Raw genomic sequence first — 18,052 nt, 5'->3', positions numbered from 1 at the left:
TATAATATCAAATTAAATATTTTTATTTTTGTGTTAAATACATAAATTGTATTGATAATATTAAAAATAATTATTTATATTAAATTTTTGTAAATTGATAAAATATATACTCCCTCGGTCATTTGCTCAAATGTTTGGACATTGATTTTAATAAAAGTTTACTATAATTATTATTTTTTATAATAAAAATAATAATGTACTTTTTGTTAAAAAAAATATAATATATTTTTTAATAACAATCCAAAAAAAAATATGCATAACTTTGAAAACTTCTAGTTTAGCAACAACTTTCTTGTTCGTGACCTCAGTGCTATCACGTGGCATGCTCTACCATAGTGTCACAGGCTGATATTCCTACCCTTGGTTCTCGATCATAGTTTGTCCCATATGTGCGAACCCTTGTCCTGTACGGCCGAATAATGACCCATATCTTGGTGCAAATACGTGTTCCACATTATTATCCCATATTGTATGGTATATCCCGGGCGTGTTGTGCATAGGGGACGGCTGGTCTAGGCCTCAGCGCGGGCGTGGCCTAGGCGCCGGGCGTGTCAACTTCTTGACACGTTACATATGGTATCAGAGCGGACCTTGACGCTGGTAGCGAACGAAGCGACAAAGTGGGCATGTCTCGAGTCAAGGAGCATGTCGGTGGGCACGTCAAGGATGATCATGTCCTAAGGTAACTGGACAGTCCGACGTTGCCGAGCACGTCAAGGAAGAGCATGTCCTAAGATAACTGGACATCCCAAGGATGAAGAGTATGCTCGACGTTGCTGAAAAGGTCAAGAGGGCCGAGCTTTGTTCGTGGGGGAAAAACCACATTAATGACGATCATCGGGCGAGAATCGCACAAGCCGCAACAAAGGATGTCCCGGATGGTGTGTGGAGATGCGCAACGGAATTTGGGTCACATGTGGATTATGGCAAAAGACCTCGCTGGCTGTTGGTGAGCACCCAAAGAATGGTATGCAGGAAAAGGTTCGGCGGAGGCATACTGAGGATGCAAGAAACAACGTCAGTGCACTCAAGTAGTGTCGCATGAGGGCGTTTGCGACTTGAAGTGGGGGATTTTGTCACGGGCTGACATTCTTGCCTCTGGTTTTCGGCCATAGTCCGTCCCATGTGTGCGAGCCCCTGTCCTGTACGGCCGACTAATGACCCATATCTTGGTGCAGGTACGTGTTCCGCATGATTCTCCTATACTGTATGGTATATCCCGAGCGTGTTGCGCATAGGGGACGGCTGGTCTGGGCCTCAGCGCGGGCGTGACCTAGGCGCCGGGCGTGTCAGCTTCCGGACACGTTACAATGGGCTCTACAGAAGTTGTTCAAAGCGACACCAGAGCTTTTTTTAGCTCTTATTTGATTGTAATTGTTTAGCGTTTCTTGTTCGTGCTATTAGATATCTCGTTGTAGTCGATTGTAAAATTTGAAAAAATGAGAATTAGTATTGTATTCTCTTTTGAAATTGCATTTGAATTTAAATGTTATGCAATGAATTCAAAGATAAAAAGAAAAAAGGATTTTAGCCTTGAATTGCTTGCGGTGAAAGTGCAAGTGGAACAAGTTTTTTATTCTAGCGATTGATGTATCCCGAGTGGTTTGAATTAGTATGTTCCACTCTAAAATTTTACTCTCTACGTCCAAACATCCGCAACATTTTTTTTTGGTATATCCCAAACACCCTACAATAGTTTCAAAATAGGAAATAATTAATTATATTTAATTTTTATCCCACATTTTATCTATCACATCACCCAAATTTAAAAAAATAAAATAAAAATATACATTTATCTCTTCATCACATCACCTAATTTCTAAATTATCTTACTTAATACTATTCACCTAAAAATCCGTGTCCAAAGCAAATGTTGCACCTTGTATGAGACGGAGGGAGTATTTTCTTATTTTTAGTAAAATAACCATAAAAGAGAAATAAAAATAGGAACAAAAAAGTAGAAATATGGTCCCGCTATAAAAAAAATCATAATTACTTTTGGTCAACTATTAAAAAAATTAACAGCGTTGGCATAGACCTAACAAAATTTGATGTGGAATCTGATCTTGACCGAATACGGCCGTGTATAAACAATAAAAAATAAATTGAACAAACAATACGGTTATGTACGTCTCAAGTGGGTTTGATTTTTTTTTTTTCCTCTATTTTTTTACTGTATGTTTCATAATTTAAAATCAACTTTCTTTTCCGTAGCCCAAACAACTGACAACTTCCCCCATTTCTGAACAAACAAGCTCAAGCTCAGCCTTGAGGTCAGTGGCGGAACTAGCTTCCGAACTGGGAGAAGGAGGACGAATTGTTATGTCGGTTTATTTTATTCTACTCTTTTATTTCAATTTCAACATATTTTTAGCTGTTAATTTTCAATTTTTTTTTAAAAAATTTAATAAGATAGTTTGGCCTTTTTGTGTATGAAAAAAATAAAAATAAATAAAATTGTAAGAACCAACTTGTCGATTATTTTAAGTCACTCTATCTCTTTTGATTTCTATTTACACTGTAAAATAGAATAAGAAATTTGAATCGGAGAGCAAAATTACATAATTAAATTTTAAAATATATTTTTATTAATTAAAAAAATGGGCTGGAGGGCAGTTGCCCCCTAGCCCCTACCTCGCTCCGTCCATGCTTGAGGTTCATCCGCTCTCCGGAGTTGTTGTCGTCATTTACTGTTAGATGATCATAAGAGTCATTCTTGGGAGACTAGAAGAGACATTAGATTGATTTCCATACCTCATGAATAAGATCCTCCCCTTCAAAGCGAACCAGAGTCGAAAACGATATGTTGTAATGCTTTATTGGTGGAGTCGAAGAGAAGTTTTTGACCGTGTTGGAGTTGAGGAGAAAGTAGCTCGACTTTTTTGAGCGATGTCGGGTCAAGAATGTCATCGAAAGAAATCAATCTTGAAAGGAAGTCGTCTCAATTGAAACCCAAGGCTAGAAGCTCTAATTCGATGTAGTTAAATGATGATTCCAGGTCATCATCGTTGTCAGATGGGAAGTGTTGAAGCTCATCTTCTATGGAGAATGGTTCAAGGACACCGGACTGCATCAATCTAATCCGTCTATTGAATATTCTGAATCTTCGAGTTTTCTTACCGGATCGAGCTTGAAGAATGCGAAACAAAGAATTAGAAATCATCAAACAAAAACCCACCTGAGATGTACGTGGTTTTGGAACACGGCCATGTTTCGATTTATTTTTTATGGTTTATACACGGCTAAATTTAGTAAATACGGCAGTGATCGGTCAAAATCACATATCATATGTATATGTCATGTCCACATCAGCGTTGCCGTTAATTTTTTTAGTGGTGATTAAAATATTTTATAACGGGATCAAAATTGACGATTAGTTTATAATAGAACCAAAATTGATGTCTTATTAGTATTATCTCAAAATTTTTACCAAGAAAAATACATACGAGAAAACTGTTTAAGGTTTAGGGTTTAGGATTTAGAGATATGTACATATTTTTGTTTACTTATCTATTCTCCAAACAAGAGAAAGAAAAATAGATGGAGAGTGAACTTGTGATCGTGAGGTTATAGTTTGTTAAATCCCGACGCCTCTAGTTCTCCTAATGTTATTTTTTTTGTCGGGCCTAGATTGCAGGGTATTAAGTTCGGCCCGAAGTTTATTTAATGTGGACATAAAATAGACCCAAGAGAAGAGAATAATCATAATAATGAATTAACATGAAGCGAAGTGAAAGATGGATGGAGCATGAGGAAACTATGAAATGAGCATGAGCAGAGGCGGTGGGGGGCGAGCGGTGGAGCGGCGGCTACTCCGCCTTCTCCATGGCCGCGAAACACGGATCCGCCTCCGCGAAATCCATGCCCAATTCCTACGCCACAACCTCCACCACTCCAACCAGCTCCTCTCCCACTTCACCTCCGTATGCAGCTCCCTCTCCCAAATGCCCTACGCTGTCCGGGTATTTCATCAATCGCCCAACCCCAACATTTTCCTCTTCAACTCCGTCATCAAGGGCTTCTCCATCTGCGGGCCCTTCCACGGCTCCATTGCCACATTCTCCGCCATGAAACGCCGCTGCATTTGGCCCGACCAATTTACCCTTGCGCCACTGCTCAAGGCTTGCGCCAATCTCTTTGACCTCCATTTGGGGCTTCAGGTTTACAAGGATGTTATGGCGCTAGGGTTCGAGCGATTTGGCGCCATTAGAGTCGGGTTAGTCGAGCTGTTCGTGAATTGTGACAGAATGGGAGATGCCGAGAAGGTGTTCGACGCAATGCCTCAACGGGACGTGATCATTTGGAACTTGATGATTCGTGGGTATTGCAGGACTGGTTCCGTTGAAACCGGATTGAATCTGTTTCGACGAATGGGTGAATTCAGGAATGTTGCTTCTTGGAACACAATGATTTCGTGTTTAGCACAGAGCAACCGCGACAGTGATGCTTTGAAGCTCTTCACTGAGATGCAGCAAAACCAATCTTTCGAGCTTGATGAAGTTACTGTCATAACTGTTTTGCCAATCTGCACTCGTTTAGGGGAAGTTGAAGTCGGGAAGAGCCTTCACTCCTACGTCAAATCGACAGGCCTTTTGCACGAATTCGTCTCCGTGGGCAATGCATTGGTGGACTTCTACTGCAAGTGCGGCGAATTATCCAAAGCACTTGAAGTGTTCGATGAAATGCCTTGCAAGAATGTGGTTTCTTGGAATACAATGATTTCGGGATTGGCATTGAATGGGGAGGGTGAGCTTGGGGTGCACTTTTTTGAAAAGATGATGAAGACAAATGGAGGCTGTGGTGTACCTCCAAATGACAGCACACTTGTTGGGGTTTTGGCATGTTGCGTGCACGCTGGGCTAGTGGAAAGGGGTCGAGGTTTCTTTGCTTCAATGAGTGTGGATTACAATGTAGAGCCGAAAGCGGAGCACTATGGGTGTATGGTGTATCTACTCGGGCGTAATGGTTGTGTGAAGGAGGCTTATGAGTTGATCTTAAAAATGCCGAAGGTGAAGGATGAGACTATTGCTAATGTTAATGTTAATGCTGATGTTGTTAGAGTATGGGGTGCTTTGCTTAGTGCATGCCAGACAAGTGGGGAACTGGAGGTTGCGGAGAGTGTGGTGAAGGAGCTGATCGATCTTGAACCCGGGAACTCAAAAAACTATGTGTTTTTGTCGAATATTTATGCTGAGAAGGGAGATTGGAAAGGTGTTGAGGAGGTGAGGATGATGATGAAAGGGAATTGTGTGTATAAGAATGTCGGGCAGAGCGTCGTGGGATGACGGCGAGGGCGATAGTTGGAGTGAGAGTGTTGTTCCGGGGATAGTTAGTTTGGTTGAATGCTACCAAATATCTGTTCCACCACATGTAGAAAAAAATATAGACGATTTGATATTCCCGTAAGGATGACCTAGTGGTGTGTCAGATTCGATCGGGTCTACCCAAAGTGCTTATGCCCAAAATATTTGGGTAAACTAAGAAAAGTCGACATCACTTATGTTTAACCAAATTTCAATGTTAGATCTGAATTTCTATTTTTTTTTTTTTTTGTAAAGCAGGTTATCTTTAGACTAATATAAAGAATTGCAAGCTGCTGTATATATATATAGATGTAGAAGAGCCTTCCATATATTTGTGCTACAAAGATGGACTTTAATTTGTTCTCCTCTGTTTAGTGTAAATTGAAGAAAAGAGATGAAAACTAAAGTAATATATAGGAATATTGACTAAATCGAAATCAATTGTTCTATAGAGATAAGTAAAAAATATATTCAACCACCCCCCCCGCACCCACCCCCCAACTAAAACTAATTCTAGTACTTCATGTGTCTCAGTTCAGCTATATTTGCTGTCCGAGTAAAACTTAGCCGTTTTTTCTAGTAAAAGTACTTTACACTTGAATATCAAATATCTTTATTTTTTATACTGGCCGATAACGTACAACGTCATGAATAAATTTAGGGATGATATAGGATCTATGCCGACGATGACGTACTGAAGTTTTCGGTATGGTATAAATATATAAAGTTTCGACATACTGAAAATTGATATATTGAAATTTTCGGTACGGTATCAATATATACTGTTTACATCGAAATTTTCACTTTCGATACGATACCGATTATACCGAAAATATAATTTTAAATTTTAAAAAAATTTAAAAATATTATCATCTCCACCACAATTATATTGAAAAAAAAAAATTCAATTTTTTAGTTCATAGTTTATTACATTTAAAGGGAAACAACAAACCAGCTGCCGCCCTCCCCGCTGACAGACTGTAGCCAGCGGCGGCCGGCGTCAATAGGAGAGGGTGGCCAAAGGCTAACGTCACCGGGGTAGGAGTTTGGACTTAGAGGAGGACTGGTGTCGTCGAAAATTAAATTTAGGATTGTGTTGGAGGTGCGAGTTGTATATTGTAGTGTAAAAATTGTATATTAGATTTAAGAATTTAGGATAATAGTCTGCATATTTTTTGTTTTGATTTAAAAAATTAATAATAATTATTATTTATATTAATAATTAAATTATTTAATAAAAATAATATCAGTATGATATCATATTAAAATATTGAATTTTCTAAGAAAATTCATACTAATATCGTACCGAAATTTTTGATATTTTCAACACAATACAATACTGATAAATTGGTATTTTAATATGTTCGATAAATTTCTTCATTCCTAAATAAAATAAACTTTATACTCGTCTATTAAATTACATATTTATAAAATATTAATATAATTAAATTTGTATACAAAAGGCATTTTATTTGATATTTTGTAAGAAAATAATATATTTGATTTAATTTTTTAAAAAAATATAAATAATAACAAATAAGTGAAAATTGATTATCTAATATATATAGATATATTTGGAAAAGTAACACAATGATTAATTCAATCTAATATATAATATATATATATATATAGGGCCCACTGATGGCAGCGAGTGAACTCAGTGGCGAGTCTCCAATCTGTGCCAAACTCCGAGTTTGTGGTGGATATGAGAGCTCCCTCAAAAATACAATAAAAAATAAAAATTATATATAAAAAAATACAAAGAAAAGTGCAAAGTGGGACCCAGTGGCTTCTGGAATTGGTCGTTGAGCCACTAATTATCTGCCACATGTCGCGCCTCTCCTGCCCTAACCCCTATCCCCAATGTCTGCTTGCTCTCTGGCCTCAAATAAAAACCCTTATTTTCTGCATTTTTTTTTTTTTTTAATTTTTTATAAAACTCAAATCCGCGACATATTTTCTAGTGGCTCACAATTTTTCTGGTCTCTTCGATTGCTGAAAAAGTATAAACTAACGACGGTTGTCTCTTCGATTCTTCTCTTCTCTTCTCTCTGCTCCCCTACTTCTCAGCTGCTACTGCTCCTGTGATTCATCGTTTTGATTCCAAGTTTTTGGGTAGCTTTGACGAGGTTTGGATCCGGCATTAATGAGCTTTTGATTGGGTTTACTTCATGCATGATCTGGGAAGGCTTGGACTTTGCTGTGTAATTTCTTGCCATGGACATTTTCGAAGGTAGCCCTGTTTGGGGAATTTTATAGCGAGCAGATGATGGTGGTACTTATTATTATTAATTTTTTTTTTTTTTTTTTTTAAGTTCACGTTTTCGGTGGTTAACTGAGTCCTTGTCTGTTCGACCTTACCGATTGGGTGCTTTTTTCTTGTTTTGCTTGTGTTTATGTATGTTCGTTGTTATTCTGGATTGGATTTGAAGCTTAAGGCCACAAGCGGTTTGTTTTGGTGAGGATTCTGGAAGGAATTAAGTACAAGCTATTTTTACAATTGCTACTTTTGAATTCAGAGATGCGTCTTACACCTTTTTTCTCGCTTTTCGTCTTCACTTGAATTTTGTTTTTCTTAAAAAATAAAGGCATGTTTATTTGTCTCGGAGTTGCGTTGTTCTAATATTGCTCCGATGTTCATATTGAATGAAAAAAAGAAAAAGAAAAAAAAGGAAAGAACCTGCTTATGAAGATTTCATGATCGGAAAGAGGCATATTCTCGACCTATTTTTTTTGTTGAGTTTTTTCTTTTTGCAGTTTTAGTGTTTCTTGATCAGGTCTCATCCATAACTACTATCACTACGGCCAAGCTATTTGGCATTGTTGTTGAGAGAAATGAACGAAAGTGTCCCCTGTATCTGAAGCATAAGCCCCGGTCCTCTGTTTAGATGGACCCTTATTCATCTGGAGAAGACCTTGTTATTAAGGTCGTCTTAAAGTTATTGAAGTTCTTGTAGTCACTATTAATTGCTCTCTAAATCTTGAAGTCTCTTAGTAAAGATCCATCAAATTCAATCTTCCATGGCAGACAAGGAAGCCTTACACAATCACAAAGCAGCGTGAACGATGGACTGATGAGGAACATAAGAGGTTTCTAGAGGCCCTCAAGCTCTATGGCCGTGCTTGGCAGAGAATAGAAGGTTGTTTTTATTTTGCTTATTTTATGGGCGATATCAATTTGTGAAAATACAATCGTTTTCATGTCATTTACATGCTTCCTTTTTTAATCGAATCCAATTTGGTATTTTTGCAATAGACCCACTTAGTGTTGTTTTCAGATGCGTACGTCCATTCATTATAATTATAATTCTTGTATACATATTTTTATTTTTCTTTGGTGTTTGGTGATGGTGCAGAACATGTAGGAACCAAAACTGCTGTGCAAATCAGAAGCCATGCACAGAAATTCTTTACCAAGGTCAATTATACTGTCTTTTCTTTCAATCTTGTTTGCAATATGTACCAGTATCTTTTGCTTTGTTATAGCTTTCATCCTGGCAGTAAGTGCTTGATGAAAGTACGCATGTTAATCTGTCAAAAGAAATGATTTGATAGCTTTCATCCTGGCACTTTGTTTCATAGCATGAAATTCTTCAATGAGATCTTACCAATGATTGTGAGAAACATCAAGACTAGGGACACTGGGTTGGAGATTTAGGTGTGTTTCTTTGTGTTTTCAATATTATAAAACATCACATCTAAAAACTTATTACTATTATTTTTGTAAAATATTACATCAAAATAGTTTCTCTATTCAAAACATCACATTAAAACATGTGTTCAATTCACTTTTCTTACTATTTCCAAAATAATCTAAAACACCCCACCCCAAAACACTAAAGAAACACTATCTCTTAGCTTTCTTGAAATTTAACACCTTGGACTTTTGTTGGGAAATGTTAGTAGATTTATGGTTATAGAAGTTGGCATAAATTAAATCTAACAAAATCAACGTAGATGACAACTAAGAATATAATTGAAATCCAAAACAAATAATATAAAAATGATATAAAGTGAAAAAATACTATTAATTATTTCTAAATTAATTCAATCTGGAAATTGATTGTTGTACTATACTACTATTATGCTTTTATTAGAACAAATAACCACAAGTGCATGGCTGTGCAATCCATGTGATGCACTGTCACAAGCATACATTAATCATTTCTGTTTTGTTGATATTGGTCCGTCCCCTGTTTGATCTTTAGGTGCATGATTTTTCAGGTTTTTTACCATGGTGGTATATGTGATTAAGATGCATAACGGTACCGAGAAATATATAAAAAATGAGATACTGGCACATTATGTAGATGACAAAGAAAAATAGAATTGTGTGCTGTTTAGTGGAGTCTACCACAAGTGTTGTGCTTTCTCTTCTCTTGAGTCAGTATTCATGCTAACAATCCCTTTTTTTTATGATATTTTGATCAATTAAGTGCTATGTTAATGGTATGTGTCTGTTCTCCCAATTTGGTTAAAGATCACAATATAACTATCCATCTTGATATATGATTAATAGGAGATATTTGCTCGAGTGCAAAACTAGTGTTTGTTTGAAGGATTTTAACAAAATTTTACTATTTACCAAATTTTTTCCCCAAAACATCAAATAAAATACCTATTTTTTATTTTTGATATTATACAAAAGAATAATTTTACATTCAAAACATCACATCATCACCTATTTATATTACATCATACAACTATACCAATTCCAAAATTTTTACTATTCAAATCTCAAACCCAACATCCAAACCTCCAAACAAACACACCCTTAAAATAAAGCGACTAAGATATTATCTGCATTAGGGTAATTTTTCTACGCTGTAGTGCTTGATTCTGACTAAGGGATCGAAACCTCTAAATTGAAGATTTTCAGTATGCACAAGATTTACATGAAACTACATCCACAAGCAAGAGAGTATGAAAATCCACTAATTTAACCAGGGAAAATTCAATTATATTTTCAATGGATATGCAAGGATTTTCTGATAGCAAATCTCCCGTTTATAGTTGAATTCGTCACAAGATTACTCTCTTTAGTGTAAAGTGGGTGCATGTCAATATAAACATCTCATTATGGTCTTGGATTATCCTTGCCAACACAAAACTATAATCGAGTATAACATGCTTTTGTAGGAAGGTTAGTATTTCTGTAAAGTACAAGTTAAGTTCTTTTCCAAAGTAAGTTTCTACATAGGGTAATTCTTGTGCATGACTAATTGCTTCATAAGAAAACATCCTCTCCAAAGTTAAAAAAATCCGGCCTAATAGAATTCTGAGTTATAAGCTTAACAATCTACCGCCCTTAAATATCATTTTCTACTAGCCTAGAATCAAACTTTTCGATGCCTAACTTCATTTTGAAACACCTACAAGATCATTGCTTATTTAATTGAGTTGTATAAGTTGTATAGCATATCATGTAAACCTTTGCTTATGTTCATTCCAACAATGCCGATCATGCTTTGATCTGAGTCTGCATGTATCAACTTGCACCTTCAGAGGTTTCTTTCGTTGTTTCAAAAGTCCCTCCAAGGTAACTGTGCAAACTATTTTGTCTGTGATTGATTCATTCTTTTAGCACTAAATGTCTCTTGACTGTTTCCCACTATTAAACTACCAAAACCATCGTGTTTTTGTCGATATAGTTCGCTGCTTGTCATTCAGAATGCATGACTTTATCAGCTAGTTGGTCTATAAAGAAATTTCTAAGTATCCAGGAATTTCAGAATCATTCTCTATACCTGCTACTGGCCTCCGCGGTCTAGCAGTCACTAATGTGTATATTATATTTATTTATTATTTCCAATTCCTGATTATGTGGTGTCTTCCCTTCACCAAAGCGACACTACTCCCTAGCAGGATTGATAGAACTATTTAGTACAGTAACAAGTCACTAGTACCAGACTTTTTTGGAAATTACATTATTGGTTCTGTAAAAATCTTTTTAGGGTGTGTTTGTTTGGGGATTCTCCCCCAAATACACTATTCATCCCATTTTTTTCCCTAAAAAATAACAAATCAAACACCTATTTTTCATTTTTTATATTATACTCCCTCCGTCCTAGATAAGATGGACGCATTACTATAGATACGAGAGTTTAGGTAAAATATAATTAGTAAGTAATTAAGAAGTGTATTAGTAAAAATAATTATAGATTAAGATTAAGATAACTAAATATTTTAATTAAAATTAAAAAAATTTAAAATTTAAATTTTAAAATGATTAAAGTGTATAATCAATTTTCCAAAAAAAGAAAGGACAAATTATGTGGGACAGACGAAAATAGAAAATAGAGACAAATTATGTGGGACGGAGGGAGTACTAAAAATCAATTTTACATTCAAAACATCACATTAACACCTATTTATATCACATCATACAACTATTCAAATTCAAAATTTTTACTATTCAAATCCCAACTCAAAATCCAAACCCCAAAACAAACACACCCTTAATACTCTATTATTCTGGAGTTCTTCCTCTTCGATAGTTTTTTGGTATAACCTCCTCCAACATATTCCTTTTTTAATTTAAGATCTTATTTCATTTAATAACTCTTATTATTATTATTATTATTATTATTATTATTACTACTCCCTCCATCCCACATACCATGTCCACGTTGTCGTTTCTGTCCGTCCTACATTCCATGTCACTTTCCTTTTCTGGAAAATGATTATACACTTTAATCTCATTTTAAACTTTTTAATTTTAATTAAACTAATTAGTTATCTTAATCTTAATTTATAATTATTTATATTATAAGATAATTATTTTACTAATATATTTTTAATTATCTACTAATTACACCCCTCCTAAAATACCGTGTCTACAGTGCAGCAGACACGGTATGTGGGACGGAGGGAGTATTATAATGATAAATCTTTTTACTTACAATCATATTATGCATATTTCAAGAAATATTTTTTCCATTTTCTTTAAAATTCTTAGTTAGGTCCCATTAGTGTTTGTATTGTTATGAAAGATGACCAGTGCAAGCTATTCACCCATCTAGATAATTTAGTCTATAGCTGGTTGTTTGATTTTCACTGAGTTCATGTTCAGAAGCTGTTTCAAAATTTTACTATCTGTTACCATAACATCAATAGAAAAAGATGCCGTAAATATTTCTTAACTTAAAATTTTTAAATGTATTCTTTCAACAGTGTGTATATATGGATATACTAAAAATGCATTTCTTTAATTTGAGAATGAAAATTGGTGCAAGTTATTAAACAAGATTTGCATATTTCTACGGCCTTGCATTGCTTTACATTATAAAACATATATAGGCCTTTCTCAGATAATGATGAGTCATGACCATTTGCATTTAATCATCTGTTTTACTTTTCATTTATCAAATTTGTAATCAAACTCCCAAAAGGTGTCATTCATAATGAACACAATTTCGGGAACATGTGGACAAAGGAAATATAACCATTATTTTTTTTGTGTCGTAAATTGTAATGGTTAGGTTAACATCATCAGGAGAATGGTCGAAGTAATATTTTAACTCTAAATTTGAACATGATTTCGAAGGATATGTATGAAGTCAAGCTTGACTGAAATTACTGGACTCATAATGTCTGAATTCTAAATTGTTATGTATCATCGGCAATAATTTCCCTGCTAGATTCCTGGTTCTTATGTGAAGGCCCCAAACTCCCTGGATTTGGAGGATACAAGTAAAGATGAAAGTAGTCATGTGCTTGCATAAAATGTCTGCATTTTATTTACTTCTTTTTAACATAGATTAAACTTGTTTAATTACTCAGGTTTCTATATTCACTTCATAAATTTTTTCTGTTACATATATATATATATATTTTAAAAGTTCAGGTAGAATAGGCAAGAAGTAAAATTAACTTGATGCACATGAACACAAGGGTTGATTTATTTTTGCATTCATTTTTTGAGTTTAGATAGAGATTTTTGGAGGATACAAGTAAAGATGAAAGTAGTCTTGTGCTTTCATAAAATGTCTGCATTTTATTTACCTCTTTTTAACATAGATTAAACTTGTTTAATTACTCAGGTTTCTATATTTACATCATAAATATTTTCCGTTACATTTTTTTTTTTTCTTAAGTTCAGGTAGAATAGGCAAGAAGGAAAATTAACTTGATGCACATGAACGTAAGGGTTGATTTATTTTGGCATTTCATTTTTTGAGCTTAGATAGAGGGTTTTGGAGTTTTGAAAATTTTTGGAAATAATAAAAAGTTGAGTATTGATGTAATATTTTTTGAAAGTAAATATGCATTGATGTGTTTTTTTTTAAGAAAAAAAAAAAAACTACTATTGATGAATAGTATCAAAACTTTCAAAAGTGTATATATAAATATAGTTTAAATTTGACAAGTACAGGAACAGGAGATACCAAGGATCAGTAAGGTTGCAAAAGTTGCATCACTCTGCAGCTGACCATACCTAGCTGCAATTTATGACTGGCATAGAGCAAAACTGGTGTCAAAAACGTTGAGCTAGTGATGAAAAGATAGCAGAATCAACAAAACTACTGGTAGATGGAAAGAAATGGAATAATATTGTTAGCTTCTTCATTTTGTTGGACCTCTCTAAAAGTTATTATCCAGGAGCTGTAGGAGTTCTTGCTAGGATGTGCTTGGGAGTCCTCACTATTGTTAGACCAATTTCTGCGGAATAAACCCCTGAAAGTGGGACCCTCAGAATGTAAAACTTGGTTAAACCACTTTTTTTTTTTTTTTTTTTATGTTCTAACATTCTGATTCGTTAATGGGCATCTATAACAAGCAGAGAGCGAACGGAAATAATATGCCCAAGTTTTCAGAACCTTCTCTGTTGTTAGTCACTAATAAGAGGAAAACATGACTGATTACCTCCTTGGTTTTGTAGAAGTTTCTAATATTCTGTTTCATAAACAGCCTGTATTTTGAACACAATATCTTCATCCTTACAGATCTTTTGGGGCTGTTAACTCTAGAACAATCTGTCATCAAACAATCTATGATTTAGCCACGGATAACTCTGGCTTTTTATTTAGTGAGATTGATGTTTGCTGACATTATGTTTTATTGCTTATTTATATGATCCAGTTGGAAAAGGAGGCAACTGTTAAAGGGATTCCCATAGGGCATGATCTTGATATTGTAATCCCACCACCACGGCCTAAAAGGAGACCCAGTAACCCTTATCCTAGAAAGACAAGTGTGGGAACTTGTACGTCACCGGTGGAGGTCAAGGATGGGAAAATATTTAAACCAGGTTCTTCTTCTTGCCAGAGTATATTGACAGTCACCTTGGATAAAGAAACCGAGGTATATGCCTCTTCTTCCATTGGCAATTTCTGTTTATCTACTTAATCTCAGCACGAATGCATGCAAGCCATTACGGTTTGTGCTCATGTCCTGTTCCTATGATACTTAAAAACACTTTGTCGAACTTTCTTTACTCTAATGAACATCTTTTGTTTCCTTTGATGCCATGATCTTCCAGAATCCTTGTAATGAAGGGCAATTAGGAAACAATGTTGAATACCCTGAGAAGGATGACTGTAATGTGGTTCTCACTCTTCTCAAAACAGCTCCTTGTGTGTCAGCAAATGAAACTACCTCGTCAGTAACTGATGCAACTAGAAAATCATATTCTTCTAGGCAGTTTGTCCAACTCCCCCAAGAAGCGGGTAATCAAGATGAAACTGCTGCGTCTCAGGTCACTGGTGATGCCAAAGGATTTCAGATGCATAAGTCTGACAATAAAGAGCTTCTACAGGATAATGCCACATTCAACATCTCAAATGTTGTGGATTCATATCATCTAAATGGGGAATCTATGGATCGAGAAAGAAATGATGAGCCGAGACAGGACAAAGATACCAACACATATCCAGTTGATGATGTCCAAGCCTCCTTGAACTATCCTCGCCATGTCCCTGTGCACATTCTTGATGGAAACTTGGGAATGAGTGGAAAAGATAACTCCTCTGACGTGTCATATACAGAATCTCCATTTCAGCAGCTGGGTGGATTTCACAGTGATCAGAATCTATTTATGAATCTGGCTGCAGCTGCTTCTTCTGAACATTACAGTAATGCATCAAGATCTTCTATTAACCAGTCAATTCCTAGTTATCAGCCTATCTTGGCTCCAATCTACAATCAAGATGAGTACCTCTCATTTCTGCACTTGTCGTCTACATTTTCAAGCCTTATCGTGTCTACTTTGTCACAAAATCCAGCTGCTTATGCTGCAGCAAGCTTTGCCACAAACTTGTGGCCATTTGTAAACATGAAAGCTCCTGCAGAACATTCTACACCCCCAGACGGAGCATTTCAATCAAGACCGATGAGTTCAGCTCCTAGTACAGCAGCAATTGCTGCAGCCACTGTAGCCGCTGCAACAGCATGGTGGGCAGCCAATGGTCTACTTCCTTTATGTCCTCCATATCACCCTGGGTTTACCTGCTCTCCATCAATGGTTTCTGCATCTGCGGGGAATGGCTGCCAAGTTGAAGCTGCTAATGATGAAAGAACAGAAGTTAATCTGGATCCTGGCTTAGGTGGTCAACAACTTGAACCGGAGAGCTCTAAAACTTTACATGAACATAATAATTCAGTTTTGAAGTCTCCAACACCATCATCATCAGATTCTGAAGGGACTGGAGGCGAGAAAATGGATGTTGAAATAGGTGCTGCAGAAAATGTAAAAATTGCCGATGGCACTGAACTGCATGATGCAAACAAGTCCAAGAACAAAATGCAGGTGGACCGTTCTTCGTGCGGATCAAACACACCTTCCAGCAGCGAGGTAGAAGCCGATGCATCAGAGAAGCTCACCACAGGAAAAGAGGAGATTCATATCAATGGTAAAGAAGTTTCAGATGAAGTTGATGTAATTCATTCTGCTGGTGACCTCTTAAATCGGCGCTTTAGAAGCAACAGCAATGTGAATGATTCATGGAAAGAAGTGTCAGAAACGGTATGAGACATTCTGCTTCAAACATAGAACTTTTGGTTAAACTGCTAGCATATGCCGTCTAGTTCTTGTTGTTACCCGAATAATTTGCATGCAGGGACGACTAGCATTCCAGGCACTCTTCTCCAGAGAAGTATTGCCTCAAAGTTTTTCACCTCCACCTGATCCCAAGATCAAGTGCAAGAAAGATTCTTCTACACAGGGAGGAGGTGCTGAGGAAAAAGGTGACGTTGGCGTACAGTTGGTCCTCAACGGGCAGGCACGTGATGATACCTATTCCCAGAAACAGGGGGTTGCTGATCATAATGCCTCTTTGATTACTGATGACAAGGACAAGGAGAAGGTGGAGGGACTAGTGAATTTGGGGCTCGGATATGCAAAACTTAAAGCTCCTCGGCGAGCTGGATTCAAACCATACAAGAGGTGCTCAGTCGAGGCCAAGGAAATTAGGGTGTCTCCCAACAGCAGCAAGGAAGAGGAGAAAGGACCAAAGAGACTGCGCGTGGAAGAGGCCGCTACTGCTACCCCTACTCTATAGCGTCGAGAGGAGAGGAGAGGAGAAGAGTATGGAATCTCAATCCAATCCAATCCAATTGTGGCTGGTGAGTTGTTGCATAGAAATTCAGTTCAGTTCAGTTCAGTTAAGTTAAGTTCATTCTCTATTTGTCTGTCTATCTCTATCATAAAATTCTATTTTCATTGCAAGAACATGACATGGAACTTGTCTGGTGTAAGTGTGTTGGTGTGTGTGCTATAACTATAACTATTACTATCACTCTTTACTTTTACTATTTAGGTTCATGAAACCTAACTCTGAATCTGAAACTTGGGTGATGGACATATATAAATTATTCCAAGCAAATAGACTTTCCTTCATGTCTTGGCTGGTTTGATATTAGTTAATTTGTTAGCACAATATTTAATTATTTATTGTTATTATTATTGCCACTCTAGCTAGCTAGATAGCATAGATAACTAATGTTTTCTGCCAAGTGAATTTAGTATTATTTGAAAGGTTTCTTTTAGTTCAGAAAGGCTTTCGTAAATCTTTTCATTCCTCTTGCACTAAGTTGTTGCTAAGGAGAGAGACATGGATGCTGATTTTCCCTTTGTTCACATTAATTCAATAAATTTTTTGAAAAGTATGGAGGACTTCAAACTTTGGAATATTATGTATCTGAGGAAATGTGTCACTGACTTTGAATCGTGGGTGGGTAAAAGCAAGATGTAGATTTTACTAAATGAGTTCAAAAATAGTCTCATGAAATCTATACCTCTTACATCTAAGGTGTCAATTATCAATATATGTTTTGAGGTATTTCATTCCTTTGGGAGACATATTCTAACATTTGACATCAGCCACAAGACTTCGAAAAAACTCAACATCTTTTTATAGAGTAAGCCAATAAAATCTAGATTGTAAACTTCTTGTTGCTATTCTTTGTCCAGTGAAGTGGCCACCTACATAAAGGTATACATTCATCAACAACTTGGGAAATCTCTGACTCTGAAGTGCATCGACTGATCATTCCATCTGATCTAATGTTATAGAGATATGACTCCCTCTCAAATAGTCTATGCCACACTAACTAGATGTTTTCACTTCTTGAAGTTTGACTATGATATGATGGAAGTTGTCCGGTAGCGAGATAGTTCGGTATGTCAGCTAACCATGAATGTTTAGTCTGCACAATGAACAACTTTTCATCCAAGAAATAATTCATTAATACTTGCTATACATTCCTCAGGTTGGATGAGTTTATTTAGATGATTAGTGATGTAGTTTTCC

At 36.1% G+C, this 18,052-nt stretch overlaps 2 protein-coding genes and 1 long non-coding RNA gene across 7 annotated transcripts; all 3 read left to right on the top strand.

The window, feature by feature from the left end:
- The first annotated feature begins 3,721 nt into the window (after positions 1-3,721).
- LOC127260536 (pentatricopeptide repeat-containing protein At1g09190) lies at positions 3,722-5,613 on the top strand. Its single transcript, XM_051288292.1, has one exon. The coding sequence runs from the start codon at positions 3,765-3,767 to the stop codon at positions 5,283-5,285; it is 1,521 nt and encodes a 506-aa protein (XP_051144249.1). The 5' UTR covers positions 3,722-3,764; the 3' UTR covers positions 5,286-5,613.
- A 1,659-nt stretch (positions 5,614-7,272) lies between these two features.
- Positions 7,273-18,001, top strand: LOC127260530 (protein LATE ELONGATED HYPOCOTYL). 5 transcript variants are annotated; one of them, XR_007840738.1, is made up of 8 exons: positions 7,273-7,536; positions 7,736-8,230; positions 8,332-8,443; positions 8,660-8,721; positions 14,385-14,606; positions 14,785-16,266; positions 16,361-16,865; positions 17,713-18,001. XR_007840738.1 is itself a non-coding variant. In XM_051288286.1 (8 exons), the coding sequence occupies exons 3-8, from the start codon at positions 8,192-8,194 to the stop codon at positions 16,799-16,801; spliced, it is 2,358 nt and encodes a 785-aa protein (XP_051144243.1). In that variant the 5' UTR covers positions 7,274-7,536; positions 7,742-7,761; positions 8,061-8,191; the 3' UTR covers positions 16,802-17,139. The 5 variants fall into 5 exon arrangements, 4 of the variants coding, with proteins under 4 accessions (XP_051144243.1, XP_051144240.1, XP_051144241.1 ...); XM_051288286.1 differs by lacking the exon at positions 17,713-18,001 and having other exon boundaries at positions 7,274-7,536; positions 7,742-7,761; positions 8,061-8,230; positions 16,361-17,139; XM_051288283.1 differs by lacking the exon at positions 17,713-18,001 and having other exon boundaries at positions 7,274-7,536; positions 7,736-7,761; positions 8,061-8,230; positions 16,361-17,139.
- LOC127260531 (uncharacterized) lies at positions 8,728-14,378 on the top strand. Its single transcript, XR_007840739.1, has 3 exons — positions 8,728-8,961; positions 9,528-13,446; positions 13,678-14,378. It is a non-coding gene; the product is annotated as an uncharacterized LOC127260531 (long non-coding RNA).
- Positions 18,002-18,052: the final 51 nt, after the last annotated feature.

This window comes from Andrographis paniculata, unplaced genomic scaffold, assembly GCF_009805555.1.
Source record: "Andrographis paniculata isolate CXL003 unplaced genomic scaffold, ASM980555v1 Contig62END, whole genome shotgun sequence".
In the NCBI taxonomy this organism is placed as follows: domain Eukaryota; kingdom Viridiplantae; phylum Streptophyta; class Magnoliopsida; order Lamiales; family Acanthaceae; genus Andrographis; species Andrographis paniculata.
This window is presented reverse-complemented; position numbering and strand designations above follow the sequence as displayed.